This window comes from Camellia sinensis, unplaced genomic scaffold (genome assembly GCF_055761805.1).
Source record: "Camellia sinensis isolate YWXY unplaced genomic scaffold, ASM5576180v1 Unanchor1, whole genome shotgun sequence".
Taxonomy (NCBI): domain Eukaryota; kingdom Viridiplantae; phylum Streptophyta; class Magnoliopsida; order Ericales; family Theaceae; genus Camellia; species Camellia sinensis.
In genome coordinates this window covers 9,264,726-9,292,661 of record NW_028128987.1, presented here as the reverse complement: position 1 = coordinate 9,292,661, position 27,936 = coordinate 9,264,726, and the positions used below count along the sequence as shown (strand labels likewise).

At 36.4% G+C, this 27,936-nt stretch overlaps 2 protein-coding genes across 3 annotated transcripts; both read left to right on the top strand.

Moving 5' to 3' along the window:
• The first annotated feature begins 842 nt into the window (after window positions 1-842).
• On the top strand, window positions 843-12,992 carry LOC114292221 (uncharacterized). Of its 2 annotated transcripts, XM_082910754.1 has the most exons (12): window positions 6,135-6,274; window positions 6,378-6,465; window positions 6,556-7,407; window positions 7,923-8,043; window positions 8,241-8,377; window positions 8,829-9,043; window positions 9,157-9,398; window positions 9,497-9,703; window positions 9,910-10,002; window positions 10,110-10,214; window positions 11,321-11,664; window positions 12,718-12,992. In XM_082910754.1, exons 3-11 carry the CDS (start codon window positions 7,313-7,315, stop codon window positions 11,471-11,473), a joined length of 1,368 nt encoding a protein of 455 aa, XP_082766880.1. In that variant the 5' UTR covers window positions 6,135-6,274; window positions 6,378-6,465; window positions 6,556-7,312; the 3' UTR covers window positions 11,474-11,664; window positions 12,718-12,992. The 2 variants fall into 2 exon arrangements, with proteins under 2 accessions (XP_082766881.1, XP_082766880.1); XM_082910755.1 differs by lacking the exons at window positions 6,135-6,274; window positions 6,378-6,465; window positions 6,556-7,407 and adding exons at window positions 843-1,033; window positions 1,232-1,280.
• Window positions 3,675-7,309, top strand: LOC114261174 (uncharacterized). The gene is made up of 5 exons (XM_082910597.1): window positions 3,675-6,078; window positions 6,133-6,274; window positions 6,378-6,465; window positions 6,556-7,239; window positions 7,295-7,309. The coding sequence occupies exons 1-5, from the start codon at window positions 3,675-3,677 to the stop codon at window positions 7,307-7,309; spliced, it is 3,333 nt and encodes a 1,110-aa protein (XP_082766723.1).
• Window positions 12,993-27,936: the final 14,944 nt, after the last annotated feature.

Here is a 27,936-nt window from a genome sequence, read left to right as displayed (position 1 = left end):
TAAAACTAAAAACTGAAAATCAAAAATTAAGTATTGAAAACTGAATACTGAATTTTTTATACTGAAAAGTTGTTTGATAAAAAATTAAGTATTGAATTAAAAATAAATTATTTGATATGCATAAGATTAATTTTAAAATTTTTTATTTTTAAATGATATATTTTAATTTTTATATTATGATTGTGGTGGTAGTAGTGATGATGATGGCATGATGGCAGCGGCAGCAGCAGCGGCAACGGCGGCGGCGGCGCTGGTGGTAGTTGTAGCGGTAGTAATAGTAGTAGTAAAATTATAATAATACTTTTGGCAATGATAACATTTGTGATAAAAGTAGTAGCAGTAATAATGGTGGTGGTGGTGGTGGTGGTGGCATGATGGTAACAGTAGTGGTGGTGGTGGTAGTGGGGGTAGTGATGGTGGTCGTGGGGTGGTAGTGGTAGTGGTGGCATGGCAAGATGGTGGTAGTTGTGATGGTAGTAGCAGTAGTAGTGATGACAGTGGTGGTGGTATGGTAGTGACAGTGGCAGTGGCAGTGGTGGCATGGTGGTGGTGGTAGCAGTAGTAGTAGCATTGATAGTAGTGGTGGTAGTGAAACTACAAGAAATTAGTCTTTTAGCAACTAATATTTAAGGACTAATTAAATTTAGTCCCTAAAAATAATCTTTTAGAGACAAAACTAAACTTGTGATAATTTACTCATAAAACTATCAAAATGACTCACCTGATGCAACTAATATGATAATTTACGCTGTGTAACTTTTTGAGACCAATAATTTTGGTGGTCAACACATATTATTGGCATTTTTTAGGGACCAAATAATGAAAATTACAAAACCTCACCTGATGCAAATACACACTGAAAACCGTACCCAGGCTTCACGATGTGCAAAAACTTCTCTCTCTATTTGTCAAGCTCCATCGCAAGCTTCATTGTAGGTCTTCGCTCTGTCCATCTTGAGCTCCATTGCAGATCAGTTTGAGATCTACAATCTTCAGTAGATCTACCTTGTTCTTCACATTTTCTGTAGATTTGGTGCGTCTCTCTCTCTCTCTCTCTATATATATATATCTCTGCCTATACATATACATATGTATATATATATATATATATATTGTAGATCTATGAAGAACACAATAAGTAGTTCACATTTTTGTTCGATTGGCCTGCACATTGTCATGGATGCAGTTTTTCTATAGGTTGATTCTTCACATTCTTCTTCATTTTTTGCAGATTTCTGCTACTTTGAAGACATCGATTGGTTAATTCACTCTCTATCAAGGTATTTCTCGATCCTTCAAGTAGTATTGAGTTTTTAATACGGAGTGTAGCCAAAAATTAGTTTTAATGTCGAATTAATAAAATTCATTTAACTCATTCTGTTTGATTTTTGTTTATTTCATCATTTTGATGTGAATTTTAATTTTAGGTATTTCTCAATCCTCTTGATGTGAAATTTTAATTTAACTCAGGTTTGTTAAAAGAACTAGGCCATATATGTTCCCGGTTCTGTGTTAGCTGGAACATCTTCGGGGAGAGGTGAAGATCCTTGACAAGGATCTGATTTCCCCAAATAAATAAATAAATAAAAGTAATGCCAAACTCTAATATAACATGAAATATCATTGAAGCTTAAAAATTACTCAAGTTGTATTTCTAGTCAGTGTGGAGAGAGCACAATCGTCTTGAAAATTACTAGTGATTTCACATTTTCAACTTTGCTTTGAACTAGAAAAGATCTTTATTTTTGTGATTCTGAACTTGGTACATATAATTGAATAGGAGCATTGTTGGAATTTCCTCAATCTGCCTTTCATGGACTTTTCTCATCCTTGTGTGGAATTTTGATTAATCATTCCAAGGACAAAATGGGGTCTACCTCCAATAATGTGATAAATGTTTTGAAATTAACAAAGTAATGACATTATAATCTAGTTGAAATGAAGGGACTGATAGGAGAAAAGTTCACAGTGATCACAAAAGTAGCAAAAATAAGCACAACCGTAGTGACAAAGAAGAACAATAACGAAAATGTACGGAGATTAAGAGCCAATGAACATGAATTTAGAAATAAAAAAGAGAGATTGAAAAGAATATAACAACATATACAATAAATTACAATGTAAAGTACACGTAAAGCTTATATGATTTCAAGCCTAGAAAGTATAGGTTTCAAACCTTGGTTCATGTGTGAACCAAAGTTCCAAAATGGAAGTGACTTGTAGGGAATGGAAAGCAGAAAAGAAAAGAGAAGTATGGTAAAAAAATATCAAGATTTGGCAGATAATTTGGAATCAAACATAAAGGCTGTATGAAAACTTACTGATAGACTTTGATAAAGTAACATGAAACACTAAGAGAGTTGGATAGTTAGTCTTTCATTTTCTTATTTAATTTTATCCATAGGGCTTGTTTGGTTTATTTTTCAGAAAAAGTTTTGGGAAAAATTCTCTACAAACAAATTTTTAAGAGTAATCAAACAAAACAAATTTTTTCAAAAAAAATCTCAAAATTTTGTTTGGTTATCTATTTTTCAAAATCACTCTCTCTCTCATACACATCAAATCAATCACTTTTTTTTTTCTTTTCTATTTGTCGGGTTGTGTTGGTTTGGTTGTTATTTTTTTCTTTTATTTTATTTGTTGGGCTGTGTTTGGTTATATGTAGGGACGTGTCAAAAAATTAAATATTTTTTTAGCTTTTTTTTTTATAATTTTTTTAGTTACTTTTTTTATTTATTTATTTTTTGGAAGGGTGGTTATGTTTTTTTTTTTTTTTTTTTTTGGGTATTGTTTATGCAGAAAAAAATCAACCAACCAAAAATATTTAACAAAACACAGATTTTTATTAGTCAAAAATATAATACCATGGTATATATGAAAGTATTAAATAATGTTTAGAGAGGAAGAAACTTTTGTAGTTATGAGGTTTTTAAACCTAATTAATCAAAACACCCAGAATTCGTCTGAATCTCCTCCTGTTGCTTCTTATCCCTTAAAACTCCAGGCAATTCAATCAAAACACGCTTAGATTCAACATCTTCAATCCCAACTAGCCGAAATGGTATTGTCCGAGATCTTAAGCACGTTTTGCCCAGCACACCCAAATCACAGCTCCCAAAAGCGCTCTTGATCTTCTCCTTCAGCTTTATGTTATGTTTTTCTTTCTCTACTTGTTTCTAGTGTATGTATGCATGTTTGCAATTTATGTTTTGTTTTTCTTTCTTTACTTGTTGGATTTTACTGCCATAATCACCAGCCTCCTATAGAAAGCCATTTGGTATGCTATAGCCATTACACTTGAACTTAGCATTGCCAAACCTTTCTTCTCTTTATAGGGTTTGACCTTATTTGATTTATGACCTTATTTAACTTAACATTGCGATTATTTATTTATTTATTTTTTAAAGTGAGGATATGATTGTTATCAATGTTATTATGTGTCCTGATGTTTTGCTTTTGCTTTTGTTTTATGTGGTGTGCCTTGGCAATACATCCCTGAATTTTTGTTTGTCAAAACATAGATATGAATCACGTAGTCAAAAGTAGATATACATATTAGTGAAACGTCTTCAAGAATTTAGTTGTGTTCCTCATTTAAGACCACATATAGAAAGTAACAAGATATTGGAATTGAAGGATAATGTCTTTGTGTACTCTGTAATAGGGATTTCGGGATGGATAGGAGTTGGATGCAACTTCATAATAGAAGGTTACATCAATACATTGATGGGGTAAAAGAATTTATCATATTTGCTCGTGATCATATGAAATCAGGGACGAGTAAGATTTGGTGTCCGTGTAATAGATGCAACAACCGTATCCAAAAAACCATAGATGAAGTTGAAATTCATTTGTTTGCATATGGGGTTGTCACAACTTACACTAGGTGGGTGTATCATGGGGAAGATTTTGAGTTGAATGATAGTGATCCCTCGGAAAATGAAAATGACGAATATTTCAATGATGTGACAGAGAAATCAAATTCTCCCAATACTGAGGTGCGAGAAATTGTCCATGACATACATAGTGGGCCATCCACATATGCTTATACTGGGGAAGCATCTAGTAGTCGTAATCCTGACTTGTCTGGTGCTCATGGTAGTAAAGGAAATACATTTGCAAGATTAATGAGAGATGCAGAACAAGAATTGTATCCGAATTGCCAGCGATATTCCAAATTATCATTCATTGTTAAGCTGCTACATATAAAGGTGCTCAATAAATGGAGCAACAAATCACTCACGATGATGCTACAACTGTTGAAGGATGCACTTCCCATCGGTGAAACACTTCCATGCTCAGACAATGAAGTTAAACAAATACTTCGAGATTTGGGCCTTGATTATCAAAAAATACATGTATGCAAGAACGATTGTGTACTTTTTTGGAAGGAGTATGAAAATGAAGATAAATGCCCTACTTGCATGGAGCCTAGATACAAATTTCATAAAGGTGAAGGTAAAGGTAAAAAGATCCCTCACAAGGTTTTGCGGTACTTTCCTTTAAAACCAAGGCTACAAAGGTTATTTATATCAAGGAAGATAGCTACTGATATGAGGTGGCACAAAGATAAACGTGTAGAGGAGAAAAATGTAATGCGCCATCCGGCGGACTCTGAAGCATGGAAAGACTTTGACAAAAAGCATGAGTCATTCGCCAAAGATCCTCGAAATGTTAGGCTCAGATTAGCAAGTGACGGCTTCAATCCATTTGGGAATATGAGTACCTCATATAGCATATGGCCAGTTTTTATTGTCCCGTACAATTTGCCACCCTGGAAATGCATGAAAGATCCATTTTTTATGATGCCTTTGCTTATTCCTGGGCGTAGAGCTCCTGGATTTGACGTTGATGTGTTTTTACGACCGCTAATAGATGAGCTAAATGAGTTATGGGAGGTAGGGGTAGAGACCTACGATGCATCAAGTGGCTCTAATTTTCAATTGCGCGCGGCATTATTATGGACTATCAATGACTTTCCTGCGTATGGTAATTTATCCGGTTGGAGCACCAAAGGCAAATTGGCTTGTCCGTCATGCAATGAGAATGCATCTCACCAATACTTGCATCATTGTAGAAAAACTTGTTACATGGGACATCGTCGTTTTTTGCCTCATGATCATTTTTTGCGAACAAGCAAGTCATTCAATGGTGAGCCAGAGCTTAGGTTAGAACCTAAGTTGTTGTCAGGAGAGGAGGTATTGGGTCAATTGGGGCATATAGACCCATCATTATTTGGGAAAATAGATCACCGTGGGAAGAAGCAAAAACGTTCTCCTCAATATTTAAATTGGACAAGGAGGAGCATTTTCTTTGATTTACCTTATTGGAAAACCCTCAAAGTTCGTCACAACCTTGATGTTATGCACATTGAAAAAAATGTATGTGATAGTGTTCTAGGAACATTGATGAACATTGATGGAAAAACCAAGGACACATACAAGGCTCGTCTTGATCTAATGGATATGGGTATAAGGCCTGAATTACATCCAAGGGAAGTACATGGCCAAACATTCCTACCTCCTGCTTGCTTCATGTTGTCTCCAACTGAAAAGAGGAACTTTTGTGAATTCTTGAGTTCAATTAAATTGCCAGATGGCTATGCATCAAACATATCACATTGTGTGAACACTAGTGACTGTCGAATTACGGGGTTGAAAAGCCATGATTGCCATGTTATCTTGCAAAGATTGCTTCCTATTACTCTACGTGGATGTTTGAAAAAGGATGTGAGCAAGGCATTAATTGAGTTTAGCTTGTTCTTTAAGGAGTTATCGTCAAAGACATTGAGGGTTGATGTCTTAGAACAACTTGAGAAAGATATTGTTTTAATTTTGTGCAAGCTCGAGAAGATATTTCCACCATCTTTTTTTGATATTATGATTCATTTATCCATTCACTTATCAAGTGAAGCAATCCTTGCAGGACCGGTGCAATACCGGTGGATGTATGGATTTGAAAGGTACATGCATATTCTTAAGGGTTATGTGCGCAACAAAGCTCGTCCAGAAGGATCTATTGCTGAAGGTTACATTGACAATGAGGCTCTCACTTTTTGCTCGATGTACTTCCATGAAGGTGAGACAAGATTTAATAGACCTGAATGAAACTATGATGGGCCTATTGAGGCAGCACAAGATGGAAACTTGTTTGTATTTAGGCAAAAAGTTCGTGGATTAGGAGCTGCAATTAATGATGTGTTGAATTTAGCAGATTTGAAAAAAGTTCGATGGTACGTGTTGAATAATTGTGATGAAGTTCGACCATATATGCTGTAAGTAAGCTACCATATGATTCTATTCACTAGAATATTTTACCTTTTGAATTATATTATTTTCACAACCATTTGTGTCGAATAATGTTGTTATAATTTATAGGCAATACATGGATGAACTTGAAGGACAAGGTTTGACAAATATGCAAGAGAGGCTAGAATCAGAGTTCCATACATGGCTTCTAAAATACGTAAGAGTTATAATTTTTGAACATTATTTGTGTATTGAAATAATGAATTTAAGTGTATGCTAATGCATTTCATATTAACAATGGAATTAGGTCACAAAGCTGCAAGTTGAAGGGACAATGGATGCTTCCAATCAACTTATGAACTTAGCTCGAGGTCCTGATTACCGAGTGACACGCTACAATGGTTGTATCATCAACGGGATTCGGTTTCGCACTCAAGATTGTGACATGTACCGAAAAACTCAAAATAGTGGCGTGGTTGTGAAGGGAGATCATAAAGGGAAACCTATTGATTTTTATGGTGTTATTAGAGAGATAATTGAGTTGAAATATCTAGGTGGGAATAGTGTGTTTCTTTTTAAGTGTAATTGGTGGGATGTTGGTAACGAAAAAATTGGAATAAAAGTTGATGAGTTTAACTACATTAGTGTAAATGTTACGAAGACTTGGTACAAAGATGAACCATTTGTGTTAGCATGCCAAGCGGAACAAGTGTTTTATTTGAAAGATACAAAGTGGGGCAATAATTATCGAGTTGTACAAAGAGTATTACCACGGGCTATTTATGACATCTTAGTGAAAGAGGATGAAGAGGAAGCGGAAGAGGAAGACAAAGACAAAGATGAACCATACCAACAATTTGAGTCGTATGGACTTGGGGATGTGGTGCAGATTGATGATCAACCCATAGAATTATGCAAAGAAGTCATGGAAATGATATGTGTTGACATTACTGGCGAATTTCACGAGGAGGAACTTGAAGTTGATGATGAAGTGCTCATTAATGATAATAATGCGGATGATGATGACACTAACATGGATGATCAAGTTGATGATGATATGATTGATGATGATAGTGATCCGGAAGATGAAATTGATGAAGATTATATCTATCGATGAATATTTTGTCTTGTTTCCAAATGATTTCCATTTTAACATCATGTAAGATTTATAATTGCTATTGCTTATTTCCATTTCAAGTTTTCTTGTCAAAAAAAGTGTGCTTTGTTTTGTTGCTTATTTCATTTTAATACTTTGTCTTGTTTCCAACGTTATCATATTTGTCCTTTAAGATGGAAAAGCTTGAGAAAAGATACTATTTTGTTAAATTTTTTTTCTCTTATTTGTTTATTTATTTTTTAAAATCTTAGATGGTGGTCTACATAGTTCTGTTTGTGAATTGGATTCTCTATGCTTGTTCATGAGTACCAAATCCATTTGCTCTTTGCGGCTGATAGTGTACTCCAAAAGTTTTTAGTTGTATTAGAAGAGTCTTTAACCAAGTTCTATGTTTATGAATCATTTGAAGCTTTTATGGTTCAATAATTGTTATGATGTATGATCATTTGACTATCAGCAATGAAATGGGCTTTACATTTTTTTTATCATCTATTCAGCCTTTAATGTAATGTTATCCTTTTTCAAAACAATTTGACTAATTTTCTTGCGGATTTTAGGGATCTTGCGGATTTTAGGATGGGCATCAATCCTGGACCCCCCATCATGAGTAGAGAGGAATTTGAAACTCGGAAAGCTGATCTATGGAGGAAGCGTGCAACGGAATCTGTTGCTGCAAAGGTACTATCAATAAAGGCCAATTGGAAGACGTACTTGTAGCCAACAACAGTTGATGACCTAAGAAAATAAATGGATCTGTTGTTTTCAGCATTTCAGAATTCATATGAATTGTAATGGCATTGTATGTATTATTTGTTGCTGTTTTGTTATTTATTATCCTCACTTGGCTTTTGTTGTTTTTCATGTGATATGTTCAGGCACCTGCACCTGCAGCTACTGCAGAAAAGGTCCTCAAGAAGACAAATGCAAAAGCGAGTGTACAGAAGGGAAAAATTCTTGAAGTAGTGAAGGAAGTGCCACTGGATCCTATGGCAGAAAAACTTCGCCAAGAAAGGTATGACAAAAAAAAAAAGACAGCTGAAGTGGCTTTGCAACCCTAATTTCCTGCACATACCTGGCCTTTGTATTTCATTTGGAATTTGATATAGTAAAGTAATGTTATGTATTCAGAATTTTCATTTGAAAAGTATTCATAATTTTAAAATGTATAAATTAAATTTATTCTAAATGCAACTCACATTACATTCAAAATAAATTTGAAGAGCCTTGTTACAGCCACATTTTTTTTTATAATATTTTTTATCACTTACTTACAATGAAAGTGGACCCACATGTGATAGCTGAAAAGTATTCATAAATAGAATTGTTCAAAAACTTCATTTCTATGTAAGACAGCTGAAACCATTTTATATTACTAAACCTACGAAGATCATCATATAGATACACTAGACATTTCTATGTAAGACAGTTGAAACCATTTTATTGTTCTTGTTATTGATTTTTAGAGGTAGAGGACAGGGAGGCTATGTGCCCAACAAATTAGCAACTACATCTTTTGCATCCACATCTATTCAGTCAATTCCTTCATTTACGTCAAAGTTTGTGCCCCCAACAACATCTGCATCAACATCTGCAGCTGCATCAGCATCGACATCTATGCATGAAGTTACATCACAAGCCTCATACTTGGATACTTCTAGCACGGATTGTTGTATTGCTGGTAGGTTTGTAAATATTTTAGTTTTATATTCTTTTTCGGTTGGTTGTTTATTCTTTTCATCCAATGCATATGTTGGACATTGATGTGTTTTTTCTATATGTTGTTTTTAATAGATACAACAAAGCGTAAGAAAGGACATGGGAAGTCACGAAGCCTTGCATTACTCAAGATAAAAAGTCAAGGGAAGCGATTGGATGTTGAAATTTGTAGGATTACTGGGAATCCATTGGGACCATGGTCTGATAAATTCACCACCGAGTTGGGGATCGTCACTAGGCAATTTGCCCCACAAAATGTGCCGAAGTGGAGTTTTATTAGCCCTGAGGATAAAGAAACGCTAATTGCGTACCTTCGAGTAAGATAGCTTTTTTTAAGTCTAGTTTAATATTCCCTTTTAGTTTATGAATTATGTTGCTTAATGTTTTGAAGTGTTTAATTTTATTGGTATGGCAGGAAGGTTTCATTTTTAGTAATGAACCTTACGCTATTGCTTCTATCCTTGGAATGATGAAACTCCGGTACAAGACCTACCGCTTTAATCTACGCCAACATTTTAGAAGTTTCCCTACGATGGAATCAGCCCTTGCAAACCCACATGAAGATATCGAAAAAGAGGTGTGGCGATACCTGTGTCAATTATGGAATGATAAGACGTACCAGGTAATTGTTGAACACACTTGTAATGCACTTGCACACACTTGTGGTGAGGCTGCAGCTCTTGTGTAGGCTGCTTGTACTGGGCTGCTGATGATGCTACAGCTGCTGCTGTGGCGGAGGCTGCTGCTATGCATGTAGCTGCTGCTGTTACTAAGCATTTGGGCACATGGACTCGATTTCTTCTGAATATATTTTTACACTTCATCCAGGAGAAATGTCAGAAAAACAAGGAAAATCGGTTTGAGCTTAAAGTCCTCCATACAGCTGGCTCAAAGGCATTTAGAAAGGTGCAATATGATGAGGTAAACAACTGACCTTTAAATCATAGGGTCTACATGGCACTTTTTTTATTTCTTTTATTTGGTGATGTATGTACTCCATAGGATACTAACTATAAAGGTTTTGACAGCGAGACAAGGATGGAAAGGAGCTTGGACTTGTTGATTTGTATCACAAGACACACTTTAGTCAGAAAAGGCAAGCATGGGTCCATAATGAAGCTGAAATTAGACATGTAAGAATTTTCTAATGTTAAATATAAGTGTTTTCCTGTTAATGATTACTTGTCTAAGGCTCATGTGTTGTGAATCTTTAGCACTAAAAACGAACAATGTAAATGATTATGAATGTAAATGATTAGGACTAGATCACCTGTTTTTAAGTTTGGAAATATTGGAGTGAAAGTTTATGAGACAAAATGGTATGATTTGAATATTTGCAACATTGTTGTTGCAAGGCTAAGGTTTGGTAGGAGCTTTAACTGTATAGGCACTGACCTAATAATCCATCTTGGTCCAACTTGGTCTTGAGACCATAAACTATGTCATGCTTGATCTAGTGAATATTTGCAGTCATAATCTGTTCCTTGTTCTTGTCCAAAACAATTGCATTGAAGAATAACATAATCCCTTCCCATATGTTAGTTTAACCATACTTTGTTTTTGTTTTTGTTTTTTTTTCTTTTTCTTTCGTTTCTTTTTTGTACAAACTATATATTTTCTTATCTTTTGGGATGACAAAGGGAGTTGACAAGATTTGAAACCTCACTAGTGACTGTTTCAATTACTCGCACTTGTGTTCAGATTATATTTTATATTGCTTTATTACAGAACTGGCTTCAGCAGAAAGAAGATTGCAACAGAGTTCTTAAATGTTTGTTAAGATCCTTGAGATCAAACACAACAAAAACTGATTTCTCCACCTCATTGGCCAGCATTTCATATGGTTAAATCAGACACTATTAATTCCTAAGCATTTCTTATGGTTAAATCAGACACTATTAATGTTTGCTAAGCATGAATAATAAAACTTATGATTGATATGCTTTTGTAGGTTGTCTGGTACCTAGAAACAAGGATGGCATGGCATCTAAAAACGCATGTTTGAAGAGAATATTAGACCTGTTAATACTTTAAAGTTAGAAAATTCAGCTTTTGGGAAATGGTACTTTACAGTTAGAAAATCCAGTTAGAATATTAGACCTGCTACTAGATTATGGTGCTTTCTCTACCAGTTATTATGTTCTCTCTAGGATAAGTAAATAGGAAAATCAATGTCTTCAGTTGCGCTGTTACAATGTAGATATAAAATGACTGTATTTAATTTCATGAGCAATTGTAGAAAAAACTTAAAGAGCGGGAGAATGAAGCTATAGAAGATGGATCTGGCCCACTATCTGATGAGCAGCTTTCCATTGAGGTGTTTGGGCGTAAGTCTGGCTACATAAGTGGTTTAGGACGTGGTCCTAAACCTAGTACAACAGCATCTGGTTGACGTACTCGTGCTGCTCTTGAGATAGAAAATGAGGAAACTAGAAGGGAGCTTGAAGAGCAACGGATAATCAATGAGGAACTGAATGCAAGAGTGCACAACTTGGAGTCTAATAGCGTGGAGGTCAATGCCAAGCTTGATTTGGTGTTGCAACAGATTAGTCGGGGAGGTTTTACTTCTGATTTACCATCATAGTGAGTACCTTTTGCTCTAGATAGATCTGTCATAGTTATAAATTTAGTGTGTTTGTTATTTAGAACATTTGATTATGTCTGCCAAATTTTAAATCATGATAATTATTGTTGTCTCTATTTTAACGAGAAAGGGTCCAAAGGGAGGAGTTCAACCAGTGCAAAATTTTCTTCCAAAAACACCCTTCTTTCAAATGTTGTTCTTAGTATCCAAGCTGATATTCATGGGTATATCGGTAACTTCGCAACTCTTTTACATTTAGGTAGTAGAGTTTGAATTCTTCTTCCAACACTAATCTAGATTTTTCAAATATTATAGCAGATTACTATCCCTGGTTTTGAAATAACCAAGTTACAAATCACAAGAGAAACAATGTTCAACTACAATCTTTCTCGGTCTTTCCTTTTGGGTTATTGGAATAAATTGAGTAGAAAGAAGACTCACTATGCAATTCGAATTTAAGAAGATTTCCTTTCTTTGGTTTGAAATATGATGGGACAGGGTATAGTCTGGTTGTAAAGAAAGAAACCCGCTAGAGTTGGGGATTATCATATTCTTAATGGATTTCTTATTATTATAAACTTGAAATTATTTGATGACATTAATGAATTTTAGCAAGTGTCTAATTGAAAGAATTCATGGCAGACACATTGCAAGTGCTTAACACTTTTTAATTGTTTTTTTAAATTTTAAATCATTTTTTTAGGGGGGGTCCAAAAATGAAATTAGAACAGCCCACAGCCTTGAAATGAAAACTAGCATCCCTCAGTTTAATTTATATAAATCTGTAAACATACATATAATCCCATATTTTGTTATCATCATACAGTAGCATAGTAACCACCCCCGCTTTGGGGCCATATGATTCTAGGTGACTCACTTTCTTGTTGTGTTGATTCTTATTATAGCTCACTAATACTTCAAGTACACTGAGATAACGTGTTTTTTCATTATTTGTAACTTATTTGATTATGAATGACTATTGATTATTTAATGAGGTTATGTTGTGTTGATTCTTATTATTTGATTCTTTTTTTTTGAATTTTGGGTTGCAGGGATGTCCAAAGGGTGTCACACCTAAGTACGGCTTGAAGCCTCTTGTGTCAAGCCTGTCAGATATAAAGCCTGATATTGATGTTGAGAAAATGCTTTTTTAGATATTTTCTTTGTCGAAACTATTGTATTGTTGCTATTCTTCATTTGAACTGTTACTACTTTGATCTGAATTTGGAAACTTTTAGTTTTAATTTTTGTCAAATTTACTTTCTATATACTCATTATGGTTTGGGAATAAAGTGGGTTTGATATGTGGATGTCAAATTTTTTTTAATATGATTGGATGGCATTTAATTTTGTGCATTTTAGCTATGAGATTAAATGATTACAAAATTTAACTTTGATTTTTAGCGACGAAAATGTGTTGTAGAGAAAGTTATATGTCTTTTAGCGACCAAATATCATAGTCATTAAAAGTGTCATTATTTTGTTTTTTGCGACCAAATTGGGACATTTTATGACGAAGTATTAGTGACCAAATGTTTAGTCTTGTAAAATCAAACATTTTGTGACATTATAAAATTGGTCACTAATTGTCATTTTTTGGGACATTTTCAAAAATTGGTCGCTAAAGACTTTTCTAGACGCACTTTTAGTGACTTTTTTAGTGACAAAATTAATTTTGTCACAAAAACCATTTAGAGACTAAAATAATAGTTTTAGGAACTAAAATAATTGATCGCCAAAAGTCTTATATGTTGTAGTGTGATAGTAACTGTGGTGACAGTAGGGATGGTGAGTTTATTATAATGTATATAGATATTTTTATTTAGTATTTATAAATTTAGTTAGAATTAAATAAATTTCATATTAATATTTTTGTAAATTTAATTTATATTTTAAGAGTTACTTAAATTATTAAAAATATTAATTATGGTTATGCACGAGTTTAATAAATTATTAATTACTACATTTAATTTTAAGTGATGAATTATGTTTGGAAACATCTGTTAGGTGTAGTGCTCCTCTTTATAAAAATCGTTTTTCATGACTCTAATATACAAGATAGATACAAATCAGGTGGACCAAGAAAACAAATTTTGGATAAGCATGCACAAAAAGAATCCAATGAGAGATGACGAGGAGGTTTGATACTTTTTGCTCCGGGCACATAATACACACGGACGACTAATTCCACTTGAAAGTTGAATACAAATTCCACTTGAAAGGGAAAAAAATAAGTGAAACAATGAAATAATATTTTTATATTTTTATAATGGTACAATTATCGTGTATGTATAGTACAAGTCTTTTTTATATCGGGTACAACTTCGTCCTGGGTGTCATAATTGCATTAAAAAAAAATCTATCTATAGTATAATTATTTTTCAAATATCCCTTTTTTTTGTTTATCAAAAAAATAAAAGTAAAATTAATCCTGCAATTTTTTTTATTTTTTTATTTTGGTGAAAGTGCTATGAGAACTTTATTGATAATCATAATAACTCTTAGAGCACGTTTGATAAGATGAAATGGGTTAAAACAGAATGTCTATTCTAATAACACTTAGTCTGTTTTTGGAGAAGCTCTCTAAACACATTTCTATCCATTGATTTTAGTGTGGTATTTATTTTGAGTTTTCAAATTATAATTCCACACCCACTTTTGAAAACTCCTTTCTAGGCAGAAAAATTTGGCTAATCCGAACGTCTGGACGGTTGACCGGAACAGTGCTCGTTTTTTTTTTGGCACCTGTTATTTTTATATTTTAAATAAAAAATATTTTCATAATTTTTTTAAATTTTTTTTATGAGCTTTGAATAGGATTTTGGGCTATGTGTTTAGTTATGAGTTGTAAGTTTTTGAATTAAATATCATATGTCACATCATTTATTTCAAGCTTAATTAAAATTCTTTTCAAAACTCGTAACCAAACAAATTTTTCACACTCAAATCATAATTCCAAAACGTACAAACTCAAAATATAACTCTATTCTCAAATCATATTTAGAAAATTCTACCAAATGTTGTCTATTCTTTTCTTCAACCGAAGGAATGGCCATTCCATTCTATTATGAAATTATTATAAAATCTTATTATTGTTTTTTTATTGCAACTTAAAAAAAATATTATTATTTAGCTACTACAACCATTCCATTCTACTACCATCCACTCCACCACCATAACGCCACCACTGCCACCACCACTACTACCACCACCATTGGTGCCGCTACAACCACCATACCACCGTACTGCCACCACCATACAATCGATGCCGCCGCCACCACCACCACTATTACTGCCACAATTATTACAACCACATCGATAACCATAAAACCATCACTATCACTATCGTTAGAACCATTACTCTACTATCACCGCTCTCACTACCACCATAGTCTCTACCATCACAACCATTACCTTACCACTACTACCACCACCATCATAAACATCACACAACCACCATCACTACCTCGAGAACCATCACTCTACTACCATTGGTCGTCGTCACAGCCACTACCACCACCACTATCACAACCACAACACCACCTTACCACCACTAAGGGCACAACAATCTTCTATCACCATCCTACTATCATTGCTATTGCCACCACCGATGTTGCCACTGTCACCGCCACTGCTATTACGACTCACATCATCACTTCCACAATTATCAACATTATCACGATGTACATATAATTTTAATTTATTTGTTTACTAACTTGTTAAAAAAATAAATAAATAATAAAAATTTATTCCATCCTATGAGTTTAATAGGCATAACCAAACAAATCTTATCACCAAACAATAGAATTGGAATAGATATTTCATTCCATTAAATCTTATCTTCATTCTCACTCTCATTATATTTCTACTTAATTTCATTCTATTGTACCAAACATATTTTATTAAAGACAAGGCATCCCTCTCCAAAACAGAAAGCCAAAGCGGAGGAAAATGCTCCCAAGTGGCAACATGGCCGTCTTTCACAGCTTTTTTGGCTAAACAATGTGCAGCACCAATCATGTAAATGGAGTTTCACTATTTTCAGGTTCTTTCAAAAAAGTTAAAAATGTAAAAGGAAAAATAATTTATTTGAGAGTTTCACTAACAAATACACTTTGGGAAAGATATTTTTTCACTAAATTCAATGTATTTTTTATGAAAATTAATATTGTTGGCTTTTTGGCTTTCAAAGGTTATTATTGTAATTTTGAGCGTGCCAGCAAGGATCAATCAGTCCTTACAGAATATTAATTGCCAACCAATTATCAGACGATTGTGTTTTAGTTCTTTCAGCCTCAATGAAAAGGAGTTTTACTGGTGGCTTTGTTTAGGAGAATTAAGTAAACAATGATTAAATGAAGAACAATTGTAGCATTTCATTAAGTAAAATGGAAGACTTACAAAGATTCAAATCAGCCTCGTAGAGGTTTATAGCGACAAACTACTTGAAACTACTCCTATGAATGAAGTGCAGTGCAGGAATTTGAAGTACAGAAATGTAAAGAACAAGAAATATAAAAACTGGAAAGAAAATAAAGTAGATAAAATTGGTTTTTTGGATCTGAGTCTCGGGCTTCTTTCTGGGACCTTCTCTACTATTTATACTTCTCAATGGTAACCGTCGAAATGAGCTTCTAACCGCTGAATCATCCTTCCATGATTGCTGATCATGTTTCCTCACAGTTAGCCGCACTACGCCATGTCTGCAATTAGGCTTTCCTCCTGATATTTGAATTTAAATATTAGTAACCGTTAAGGCCACGTCATCTTGCACCTCTTTGCTAATTCCATACTATATAGATCCACAATAACCAATACTAACTGCCACGTGTGCGATTATGATTGAAGACTTGAATTGTTTTCCCGTATTACCCTCATCCTGCCACGTGTTAAACTTTGATTGGCTTATGCAAAATATATAGCCAACATTACCCCCCGCACTAATATACCCAATACTTGGTGATATTAGTGGATCAAGGTATTTATCCACATCTTAGAACGTGCATGGGCTTTGTGCTTTTCAGAAATGCAACCGTCATTCATCAATACTTGCATTAAATTCTCTTCTATCCTTTGATCATCTCCATTTTCTCAGTATTCGAAAAGACTGATACATCTTTCATGGCCAAGCAAGTCTTTTCTTACATTGATTAAGCATACGAAGAGTTATTTGATGATGTTGTTCGTCCTCGAAAGAACCTTCATGCATTGATTAGCCACCTTTATCTGCCTCCATTTATACAAGTTATGGAAGTTTTCGCAAATCATCGACCTTCGAATCGAGAACCTACTGCTTACGATTCTTTGGAACACAAATTTGAGACCATGGATATCGGAAGCTCTTCTTCTGCAACAAAGCCATCTACGTGGGACGAAGCTGCTGCTTCTTCTTTTTCTATGGCCTCTGGCTGGGGAACTTGGCCTACCCCTACTCAACCTCAAACGAGGGAACGCATTCATCATCGTTTCCCTGAATTCGATGACCCTCTCGAAGTTCCTCTTTCCAAACGCAGTTCTGTAGTATATCCATGCATTCTTATTAACTGTAGAAGCAGTCTTGAAGACAATCTACTTACAGCATGGTATATTTTTACCTTGCCATCTCGGATGGTTCGAAGTGTCCCACGTCCTGAAGAAGCTTTAGGGATCAGTCCTGCGCCTTTAGCCAAAAAGGTAAAACTTTACCCCTCTGATTGGCTAGAATGTGTGGCTAGACCTGAATTTCTAGATTCGCCTAGGGAACCCTCGACTACTCCTCCCCTGCCTTCTAATCCAAATTGGATTGATGAATTGAGGCTCACTCTCTCTAAGGGCCGATCCTTCCCCCTTTACCGGGTCCTGGCGCCTCCAACTCCTTATCAGCAATTCAGGGCTCAGATCTTGCTTGCTGCATTTTCTCATTTATCTTTTGAAGTCCTTCGAAATGACATTCTCCACAAAAAATTTCTATGGGCTTGTGACATTATGTCTCGAAGTCATCTTTTTAACCCTGTGGCCTAAATGAAGCTTTATACCTTTTTAGACCAACTTCCTCTCCTGCTCAACTGGCACTTCCATGCTTCCATTACCAGTGAAGTTCTGGATGAAGCCATTTCTGCTCAAATCCAGGTTCAGTATGAGGCAGAGAACCTCCTTGATGAATATGAAGCCTTCAAGAGCCAAGATTTTGAGTATGTGAAGGATGCTGCTATGAGCGAAGTGCATAAAGAAGAAGAGATGGATACCACCGATAAAGCTCTAAAACAGATAGAATTCAAAGTGAAGGCCCAACAACTATCTTCTCAATTGAGGTCTTACCAATTAGATAAACCAAATCTAGACAAGATAGATGATAGCATAGGAAAAGAGTATTCATTTATTGAATTTTGTTGGACTAAATTCCATGACCATGTAACTTTCTCCATTCCATATTTCTACAAAATCGAGAATGTAATCAAATGAATCCCAGTATAAATAGCACTTATTAATACAACTAGGCTTTTCGAATTTCATTTATCAGATTCTGATTTACCATTCCAATTGTAAACTGCATGGTTGATGTACTTTGACTTCATCCCAACTCAAACTCTCCCAAAGTGTGAAATCTCCTCTTTTGAGAAAACAAGTATTGCCTTACATACCGATTCTAGGACTAACATAATTCTTCAGCTATCAGTTTCGAATTAACCAACTCTGCTCGTCGAAACTTGATTTGATCATATTCAATTCCCCAACATATGGTACATGGTTAATACGATCAAGTAATTTCAAATCACTTAAAATTTTTCTTTGTTTTTAAACAAACAGTCTTGTGGGTGCCGAAGAATTGGGAGTCGTAGATATTTCGGATAGTCGAATCTGGGAGAGTTGAGATTTGAAGCACTCGGCAATTGGCTCGAAAGATCAAATCCAACCTTACTCGACCAAATAACCGATTAAGCAAGGGGCCGAGTGAAGATCGGTCTATTATAAAATGTGCCGAATATAAGGTGGGTGTCACGACCCAAACCCACCCCTATGGGTTTAGCACCGTAACCAGCCAGTAATCCGAGATTACCAAAGACCTGCTTAGCAGTCAGACAATAGTACAGAGTACAGGGGCATGGCGGAAGCCAAAACAGTGAATAAACAGTGTCCAATGAGCTGTGACAGTCTGCATGCAAAAAGATTTTTCATATGTATAAACATGAACAATACATAATAGTATGTACAACATGTACAGTTGATCAGAACAGGGACTTAATCCCTGTTAGGCAGTACAGTACAGTGCTATCAGTCTATACAGTTATTACAAAACAGATACAAAGACAGACGGGGGAAATTAAAACACCCCTAAGCCAAAGCTTGGCAGGCTCGGAACCTTGCAGTGAGGCACAATGGTTGGCTTGACAAAAAGGGAGTCTAACCCACGCTCCTAGCTCCGGTCTGGTGCCTGTACACCTACATAAATATATAAACAGTGAGCTAAAACCCAGTGAATAACATAATGCGTAAAGAGGTTAAGAATGAATGTCCTTACAGTAATGAAAACAGTTCATTAAATCAGTATTTCAATCGTTCAGTCGTAACAGTCATATGTGGTACATCCATTAGCATAGCAGTACAGTAAACAGTAGGTCTTAAAAGATCGAGCAGTCAATGATGGCTATCATAACAGTGGTTCCATATGGGAATCGACAGAGATCTCTATAACAGTAGCAGTAACAGTAACAGTAGTTGCTAAGGATGCCACAATACAGTTCAGAATAGAGGACATACATTCATTCAGTTAACAGTAATAGTTCAGGAAGTAGTTCAGTTAACAGTCAGAAAATATTCATCTTTGAACATATCTTTACACAGTTGTTACTCATAGAGTTCTGGGCTACAGTTAAGCTAGAGCGCGTCCTTGGATGCCAACCCTACACAGTTTACAGGATGAACACACACTAAGTTCACATTCGGGAAACAAAAACTTAGTCCCTACTTAGACTCGGTGTGGTTCTCAATCTATATCCTCATTAAGATGCCTTAAACTAGGCCTAGGAATGCCTAGGATGAAATGAGGATGCAAGGATGCCCTTTAAAAGCATTTTCAGAAAACAGGGGTCACGTTCGAACGTAGGTTACTCCGTTTGAGCGGACATGTAGACAAAGGTTTCCGCTCGAGCATAGACTTATCCGCTCGAGCATTCTGCAAAACAGTCAAAAGTGCTGGATAGGTGAAATTCACGCTCGATTGGGCGCTCGACACCCGCTCGAGCGTAAGACACAAGGTCCCGCTCGAGCTGACTCAAAAACAGGACAAAATGCTGAGAGCACGATTTCCACGCTCGAGCGCTAGTCACCCTGCTCGAGCGTGAATTCAAAATCTGGAATTTCCAGATTTGAACCTCAAGCTCAAAATCAGGTTTTAAAATACCAATTTTGATCCTCTTGGGCTAATTTTCCAGAAAACATTTCAAAACTCATAGTTTAACATGATTCAAAGCTCAATTGTAAAATCAAAGCCCCAAAGGAAGATCAATCAAGCTCAATTTCAAACCAATTTTCATGAACATAACCTCAATTGGACATGCAGGACTTTAAACAACTTCAAAGCTTCAAATACATGCTCTAATGAGCCAATTTCTTTTCAAAACAAGATGAAATCATGGTCCATTGTAAAAAAATATGAACATGCATGTACACTTTCATGAAGAACAACATCAAAACTCAAGGATGTAAACATGCATGCATGAAATGAGCTTCCAATCAACATTATAAGCCATATCTTGGCTCCAATCTTCAACAATCCTCTAAATCATGCAAGAAATACTTCAATTCATGACTAAGAAGGTAAGAGCTCTACCTTATGTCTTCAATTATGAGAATATAAGCTCAAGTTTGCAGATTACTCTTCAATTCCTTCACTTCTACTAAGTTTCTAAGCCAATTAGAGATGAAATCACACTCTCTCCTAACTCTCTTTCTCTAGTTCGGTTGAGCTCAACAAAATGGCTGATGAAATGTGTTTTGATACAAAGGAATGAGTCTAAAAAGTGCTAAGCTAGTTGCCCACTAGTGGTGGCAAAATGGTGAATAAACCAACTCTTGCAATTTAGCTTATTTTAATCTAATTTAATCATACTAAATCACATTTCAGATAAATATGCCATAAAATTGCATAACTTCTAAGGATCATAGAACATTAATTAATTTCAGATTCGGCCGCCGATAAGGCCTTCAATTTGCAGTTTAAACATAAATACATAAACAGATAATCAAACGGGCAACAGATAGACTGACATACAATTAAACAAATGTACTCAACCAATTTAGTTCCAGATTTCAGTCAATCAATTCAGTTCCAGATTTCAGTTAGTCAGTTCAGTATTTCAGTCGATTCAATTACTTATCATAATCAGTCTCAGTTTAACGGTAATCAGTAATCAATCGATAAACAGTGGTGAGGGTTGTTACAGTCTCCCCTCCTTATAAAGAGTTTGGTCCTCCAAACTCGAATTACCTTCGTTCTGGAAGAAAATAGGATTCAGTGGAAACAGTTTAGGATATCTTTTAGCCATGTCATCTTCCTTTTCCCAAGTGGCATACATGCCACCATGGTTTTGCCAGTCAACTTTCACTAACGGGATCTCTTTGTTTCTCAACTTCTTGATCCGTCTGTTTACAATCTGAGCAGGCCATTCCTCGTAAGTGTAGTCATTACTTAGCACTACACGAGTAGGCTCTATCACATGGAAAGGATCCCGGAGGTAGTCTCTCAACATAGAAATGTGGAAGACGTTATGCATGTGCTCCATTTCAGGAGAAAGCGCAACTTGATACGCCACCGGATTGATTTTCTCAATAATCTTATACGGTCCGACATATCTTGGTGCTAACTTGCCTTTGACTCCAAAATGAGTCTGGCGTTTCATCGGTGTCACTTTGACAAAAACGTGATCACCTACTTCATACTCTCTGTCTCGCCTTCGGACATCTGCATAACTTTTCTGTCGACTCTATGCAGTTTTCAGTCTCTGTTATATCAGTTTTACTTTCTCAGTCATTTCATATACAATCTCGGGCCCAAGCAAAGGCCCATCTCCGACTTCAACTTCTGCCCAGCAAATCGGAGATCTACATTTTTTGCCATACAATGCCTCGAAAGGCGCCATACCAATACTTGAAAATCAAGGCAAATGGCTTTTCCAGTTTCCCTGAAAATCAAGGATACACATTCTCAGTAAATCCTCTAGAGTCTAGATGGTCCTTTCTGACTGGCTATCTGTCTGAGAATGATAGGCACTACTCAGTCTCAGTTCAGTACCCAATGTAGTCTGTAAGCTTTGCCAAAATCTCGATGTAAACTTCGAGTCCCTATCAGAAACAATGGACACAGACACTCCATGCAGTCTAACAACTTCATCAATATAGAGTATAGCCAATTTTTCCGTATTATAAATTGTTTTGACAGGTAAAAAGTGAGCAGATTTAGTCAGTCTATCAACAATAACCCAAATTGAGTCCATACCTTTACTGGAGCGAGGCAATCCCACAATAAAATTCATGGTGATATGTTCCCATTTCCACTCCGGTATGGGTAAGGGTTGCAGTAAGCCTGCGGGTCGTTGATGTTCGGCTTTGACTTGTTGGCAATGAAGACATTTCAATACAAAATCAGTAATTTCTTTCTTCATTTCTGGCCACCAGAAATTCAGTTTCAAATCTTGATACATTTTTGAATTCCCTGGATGGATAGACAGTTTTGAATTGTGGTCCTCTTGCAGAATTCTTCTTTTCAGTTCAGAATCATTCGGTGCACACAGTCTTCCCTGAAATTTCAGTACATTATTTTCAAATTTGAAACTCGGTCTCAGTTTAGATTCCCATTCTTCGACGATCTTCTTCAAGAAGTCATCTTGTTGCTGTTTCTCTTTAATCTCTTCAATCAGTGCCAGTTGAGCAAAAATAGCAGCTATTGTTTCACCTTATTCTCGCAAAACAATTTCAATTTTAGATTTTTCAAGGTCACAAAGCAACTCTTTTTGTCCGGTGAGTAAACAGGCTAAGTTCCCAATCGATTTTCGACTTAATGCATCGGCAACGGTGTTGGCTTTCCCCGGACGGTACAAAATCTGTAGGTCATAATCCTTAATCAATTCTAGCCATCTCCGCTGTCTCATGTTCAGTTCTTTCTGTGTGAAGAAATATTTCAAACTTTTGTGGTCGGTATATACTTCACATGTCGCCCCATAAAGGTAGTGACGCCAGATTTTCAAAACAAATACTACTGCAGCAAGTTCTAGATCATGGGTCGGGTAGTTTTTTTCGTGCGATCTCAGTTGTCGGGAAGCATAGGCAATTACTTTCCCATTTTGCATTAAAACACACCCCAAAGCCTTATGAGAAGCATCACTAAAAATGGTAAAACTATCCATACCTGAAGGTAGGATAAGAACCGGCGCTGTCACAAGTCGAGTTTTCAACTTTTGGAAAGCTGATTCCCTTTGGTCCGTCCAGTCAAATGATATCTGCTTTTGAGTCAGTTGAGTCAACGGTAAGGCGATTTTGGAGAAATCATTGACAAATCTTTTGTAATATTCAGCTAATCCCAAAAAGCTTCAGATTTCTGTAACATTTGTTGGCCTGGGCCTGTTTACTACTACTTCAACTTTCTGTGGATCAATTGAAATTCCATCCTTACTAATAACATGTCCCAAAAACATAACATGATCAAGCCAAAATTCACATTTAGACAGTTTAGCAAAAAGTTTCTGTTCTCTTAGGGTCTGTAGGGCAAGTCTCAGATGATGTTCATGTTCTTCTATACTCTTGGAATAAATCAGAATGTCATCTATGAATACGACAATAAAGTCATCGAAGAATGGTTTAAAGATTCTGTTCATGAGGTCCATAAATGCAGCAGGTGCATTGGTAACTCCGAAAGGCATAACTAAAAATTCGTAATGTCCATACCTCGTGCGAAAAGCAGTTTTGTCAATGTCCTCTGGTTTAACTTTCAACTGATGATATCCGGATCTGAGATCAATCTTAGAAAAGACTTGAGCACCCTGTAACTGATCAAATAAGTCATCAATACGCGGTAATGGGTATTTATTTTTCACAGTTACCTTGTTCAATTCACGGTAGTCAATACAGAGTTTCAGTGAGTCGTCTTTCTTTTTCACAAACAAAATAGGTGCGCCCTACGGTGAAATGCTAGGCCTAATGAACTTTTTGTCTAACAGTTCTTGTAGTTGCACTTTTAATTCTTTCAGTTCAGTTGAAGCCATTCTGTAAGGAGCTTTAGACACTGGCTGTGTACCCGGAATTACATCAACGGTGAACTCAATCTCCCTGTCAATCAAATCCCCTGGCAGGTTATCTGAAAAAATATCTGGGAATTCTCTGACTATAGGAATACAGTTCACATCAGTTTTATCATCAATAGGTACAGTCAATACAGAACACAGATACCCTTTACACCCCTTCTTAATCAGTTTAAAGGCTTTCATAGAGGAAATCAGATATGGAGGAGGTACTACTCCAATCCCATTAAACACAAATTCAGGTAAACCTGGTGGATGGAAAACTACTTGTTTTGTTACATAGTCTATGGTAGCATGATATTTCGTTAACCAGTCCATCCCCAATATAACATCAAAATGATCTATGTTCAGAGGCAGTAAGTCAATATACAGATGCATATCCCCAACAATAATTTCACATGCAGGGTACATATAAGCACAAGTTACAGATCCCTCGACAGGTGAAAATACAGCTAACAGGTAATTCATGGGTTCTAATGGTCTATTCAGTTTTTGCAAAAAAACATGCGATACATACGAATGTGTAGACCTCGAATCAATCAGAACATATGCATTTTGAGTACAAATAGAGAGAATACCAGACACAACGGTCTCGGTATTCTGCACATCTCCCGGTACTAGTGCGAACACTCGGCCTTGCCTCATAGGCTTTTTCCCGGTAGCTTTGGGGTTAGGCTTTGGTGTAGCAGTCGATGCTGCTGCGCTAGGTGCAGCTTTACTATTAGCCTGCGGAGAAGAGGGGTAGTCTTTAACCATGTGGCCCACCTTGTCACACCTGTAACAAGCTCCAGATATTTTATAACAAACTCCCTTATGGTTCTTACCACATTCAGAACAGGGTGGTATAGATCGGTTCCCTTGACTAGAAGTAGTCGTTGACCCTGTATTATGTTTCTTGTTCAATGGGTTATTCTAGCCTTTCTTGAATTTAAAACCCTGCCTTTTACCACGCCATTCAGATGCTGGTGTTTCAGTGCTTCAATGTTCGACTCAGCCATTAATGCTCGGTCAAGAACATTCACATAGTTCGGTAGTTTTAAAACATTTATTCTGTCCAGTATTGCAACATTAAGGCCGCCTTCAAACTTCCTGGCCTTCTTGTAATCAGTATCAACCATGTGCGGTGTGTAACGGGCAAGTTCAGTAAATTTTGTCTCCTATTCTGCCACCGACATAGTGCCTTGTCTCAGCTGTTCAAATTCAGTCACTTTTCTGTCCCTGACGCACTGAGGGAAATACTTTTCAAAGAAGGACTCCTTGAATTGAGCCCAAGTCATAACAGTGTTGGTGTCGCGGACTAGCATCCACCACCTTCTGGCCTCTTCTTATAGTGTAAAGGTGGCCAATAGCACTTTGTGTGCTTCAGAAATCGGAAAGACCTCAAATAGTTTCTCTGTCTCAAGAACCCAAGCTTCAGCCTTTAGCGGCTCAAGGCCTCCCTGAAAGGATGGCGGTTTCATTTTGCTGAACTTCTGGGTGAGAGCAATTATATCCCCATCATTAACATTCAGTTCTGGCTGGGGGCTGTTGGTTCTGTTGTTGTTCTAGTCTTGCGGTTAGTAGTTCCACCATTCTTTCCAACCTCGCCATTCTTGCCTCAGGGGATTCAGTTTCATTAGCAGTGCTTGCATTATCCATTTCTCTATATGCAACATTATAATAATAAACATAGGAAGTTGCATACTTTAAACACTTAAACATAAGCAGTTATATGTTTCAACACATTAACACATATACATGTCATGTCCACACACACTTTTCATGCTCATGTGATGCCGTAATTGCTTTCCTAGGACACCCTATAGCTCATTTGGACACGTGTGTGCGGTATAACTCGTGGTTAAGTATCGCTCTGATACCACTCTGTCGCGACCCAAACCTGCCCCTATGGGTTTAGCACCGTAACCGGCCAGTAATCTGAGATTACCAAAGGCCTGCTTAACAGTCAGACAATAGTACAGAGTACAGGGGCATGGCGGAAGCCAAAACAGTGAATAAACAGTGTCCAATGAGCTGTGACAGTCTGCATGCAAAAAGATTTTTCATACGTATATACATGAACAATACAGAATAGTATGTACAACATTTACAGTCGATCAGAACAGGGACTTAATCCCTGTTAGGCAGTACAGTACTATGCTATCAGTCTATACAGTTATTACAAAATAGATACAGAGACAGACGGGGGAAATTAAAACACCTCTAAGCCAAAGCTTGGTAGGCTCGGAACCTCGCAGTGAGGCACAGTGGTTGGCTTGACAAAAAGGAAGTCTAACCCACGTTCCTAGTTCCGGTCTGGTGCCTGTACACCTACATAAATATATAAACAGTGAGCTAGAGCCCAGTGAATAACATAATGCGTAAAGAGGTTAAGAATGAATGTCCTTACAGTAATGAAAACAGTTCATTAAATCAGTATTTCAATCGTTCAGTCGTAACAGTCATATGTGGTACATCCATTAGCATAGCAGTACAGTAAATAGTAGGTCTTAAAAGACCAAGCAGTCAATGATGGCCATCATAATAGTGGTTCCATATGGGAATCGACAGAGATCTCTGTAATAGTAGCAGTAACAGTAACAGTAGTTGCTAAGGATGCCACAATATAGTTCAGAATAGAGGACATACATTCATTCAGTTAACAGTAATAGTTCAGGAAGCAGTTCAGTTAACAGTCAGAAAATATTCATCTTTGAACATATCTTTACACAGTTGTTACTCACAGAGTTCTGGGCTACAGTTAAGCTAGAGCACGTCCTCAGATGCCAACCCTACACAGTTTACAGGATGAACACACACTAAGTTCACATTCGGGAAACAAAGACTTAGTCCCTACTTAGACTTGGTGTGGTTCTAAATCTATATCCTCATTAAGATGCCTTAAACTAGGCCTAGGAATGCCTAGGATGAAATGAGGATGCAAGGATGCCTTTTAAAAGCATTTTCAGAAAACAGGGGTCACGCTCGAGCGTAGGTTACTCCACTCGAGCGGACATGCAGATAAAGGTTTCCGCTCGAGCGTAGACTTACCCACTCGAGCATTCTGCAAAACAGTCAAAAGTGCTGGATAGGTGAAATTCACGCTCGATTGGGCGCTCGACACCTGCTTGAGCGTAAGACACAAAGTCCCGCTTGAGCGTTAATTACCCCGCTCGAGCTGCCTCAAAAACAGGACAAAATGCTGGGAGCACGATTTCCACGCTAGAGCGCTAGTCACTCCGCTCGAGCGTGAGTTCAAAATCTGGAATTCCCAAATTTGAAGCTCAAGCTCAAAATCAGGTTTTAAAATACCAATTTTGATCCTCTTGGGCTAATTTTCCAGAAAACACTTCAAAACTCATAGTTTAACATGATTCAAAACTGAATTGTAAAATCAAAGCCCCAAATGAAGATCAATCAAACTCAATTTCAAACCAATTTTCATGAACATGGCCTCAATTGGACATGCAAGACTTTAAACAACTTCAAAGCTTCAAAAACATGCTCTAATGAGCCAATTTCTTTTCAAAACCAGATGAAATCATGGTCCATTGTAAAAAAATATGAACATGCATGTACACTTTCATGAAGAACAACATCAAAACTCAAGGATGTAAACATGCATGCATGAAATGAGCTTCCAATCAACATTATAAGCCATATCTTGGCTCCAATCTTCAACAATCCTCTAAATCATGCAAGAAATACTTCAATTCATGACTAAGAAGGTAAGAGCTCTACCTTATGTCTTCAATTATGAGAATATAAGCTCAAGTTTGCAGATTACTCTTCAATTCCTTCACTTCTACTAAGTTTTCAAGCCAATTAGAGATTAAATCACACTCTTTCCTAACTCTCTCTCTCTAGTTCAGTTGAGCTCAACAAAATGGCTGATGCAATGTGTTTTGATACAAAAGAATGAGTCTCAAAAGTGCTAAGCTAGTGCCCACTAGTGGTGGCAAAATGGTGAATGAACCAACTCTTGCAATTTAGCTTATTTTAATCTAATTTAATCATACT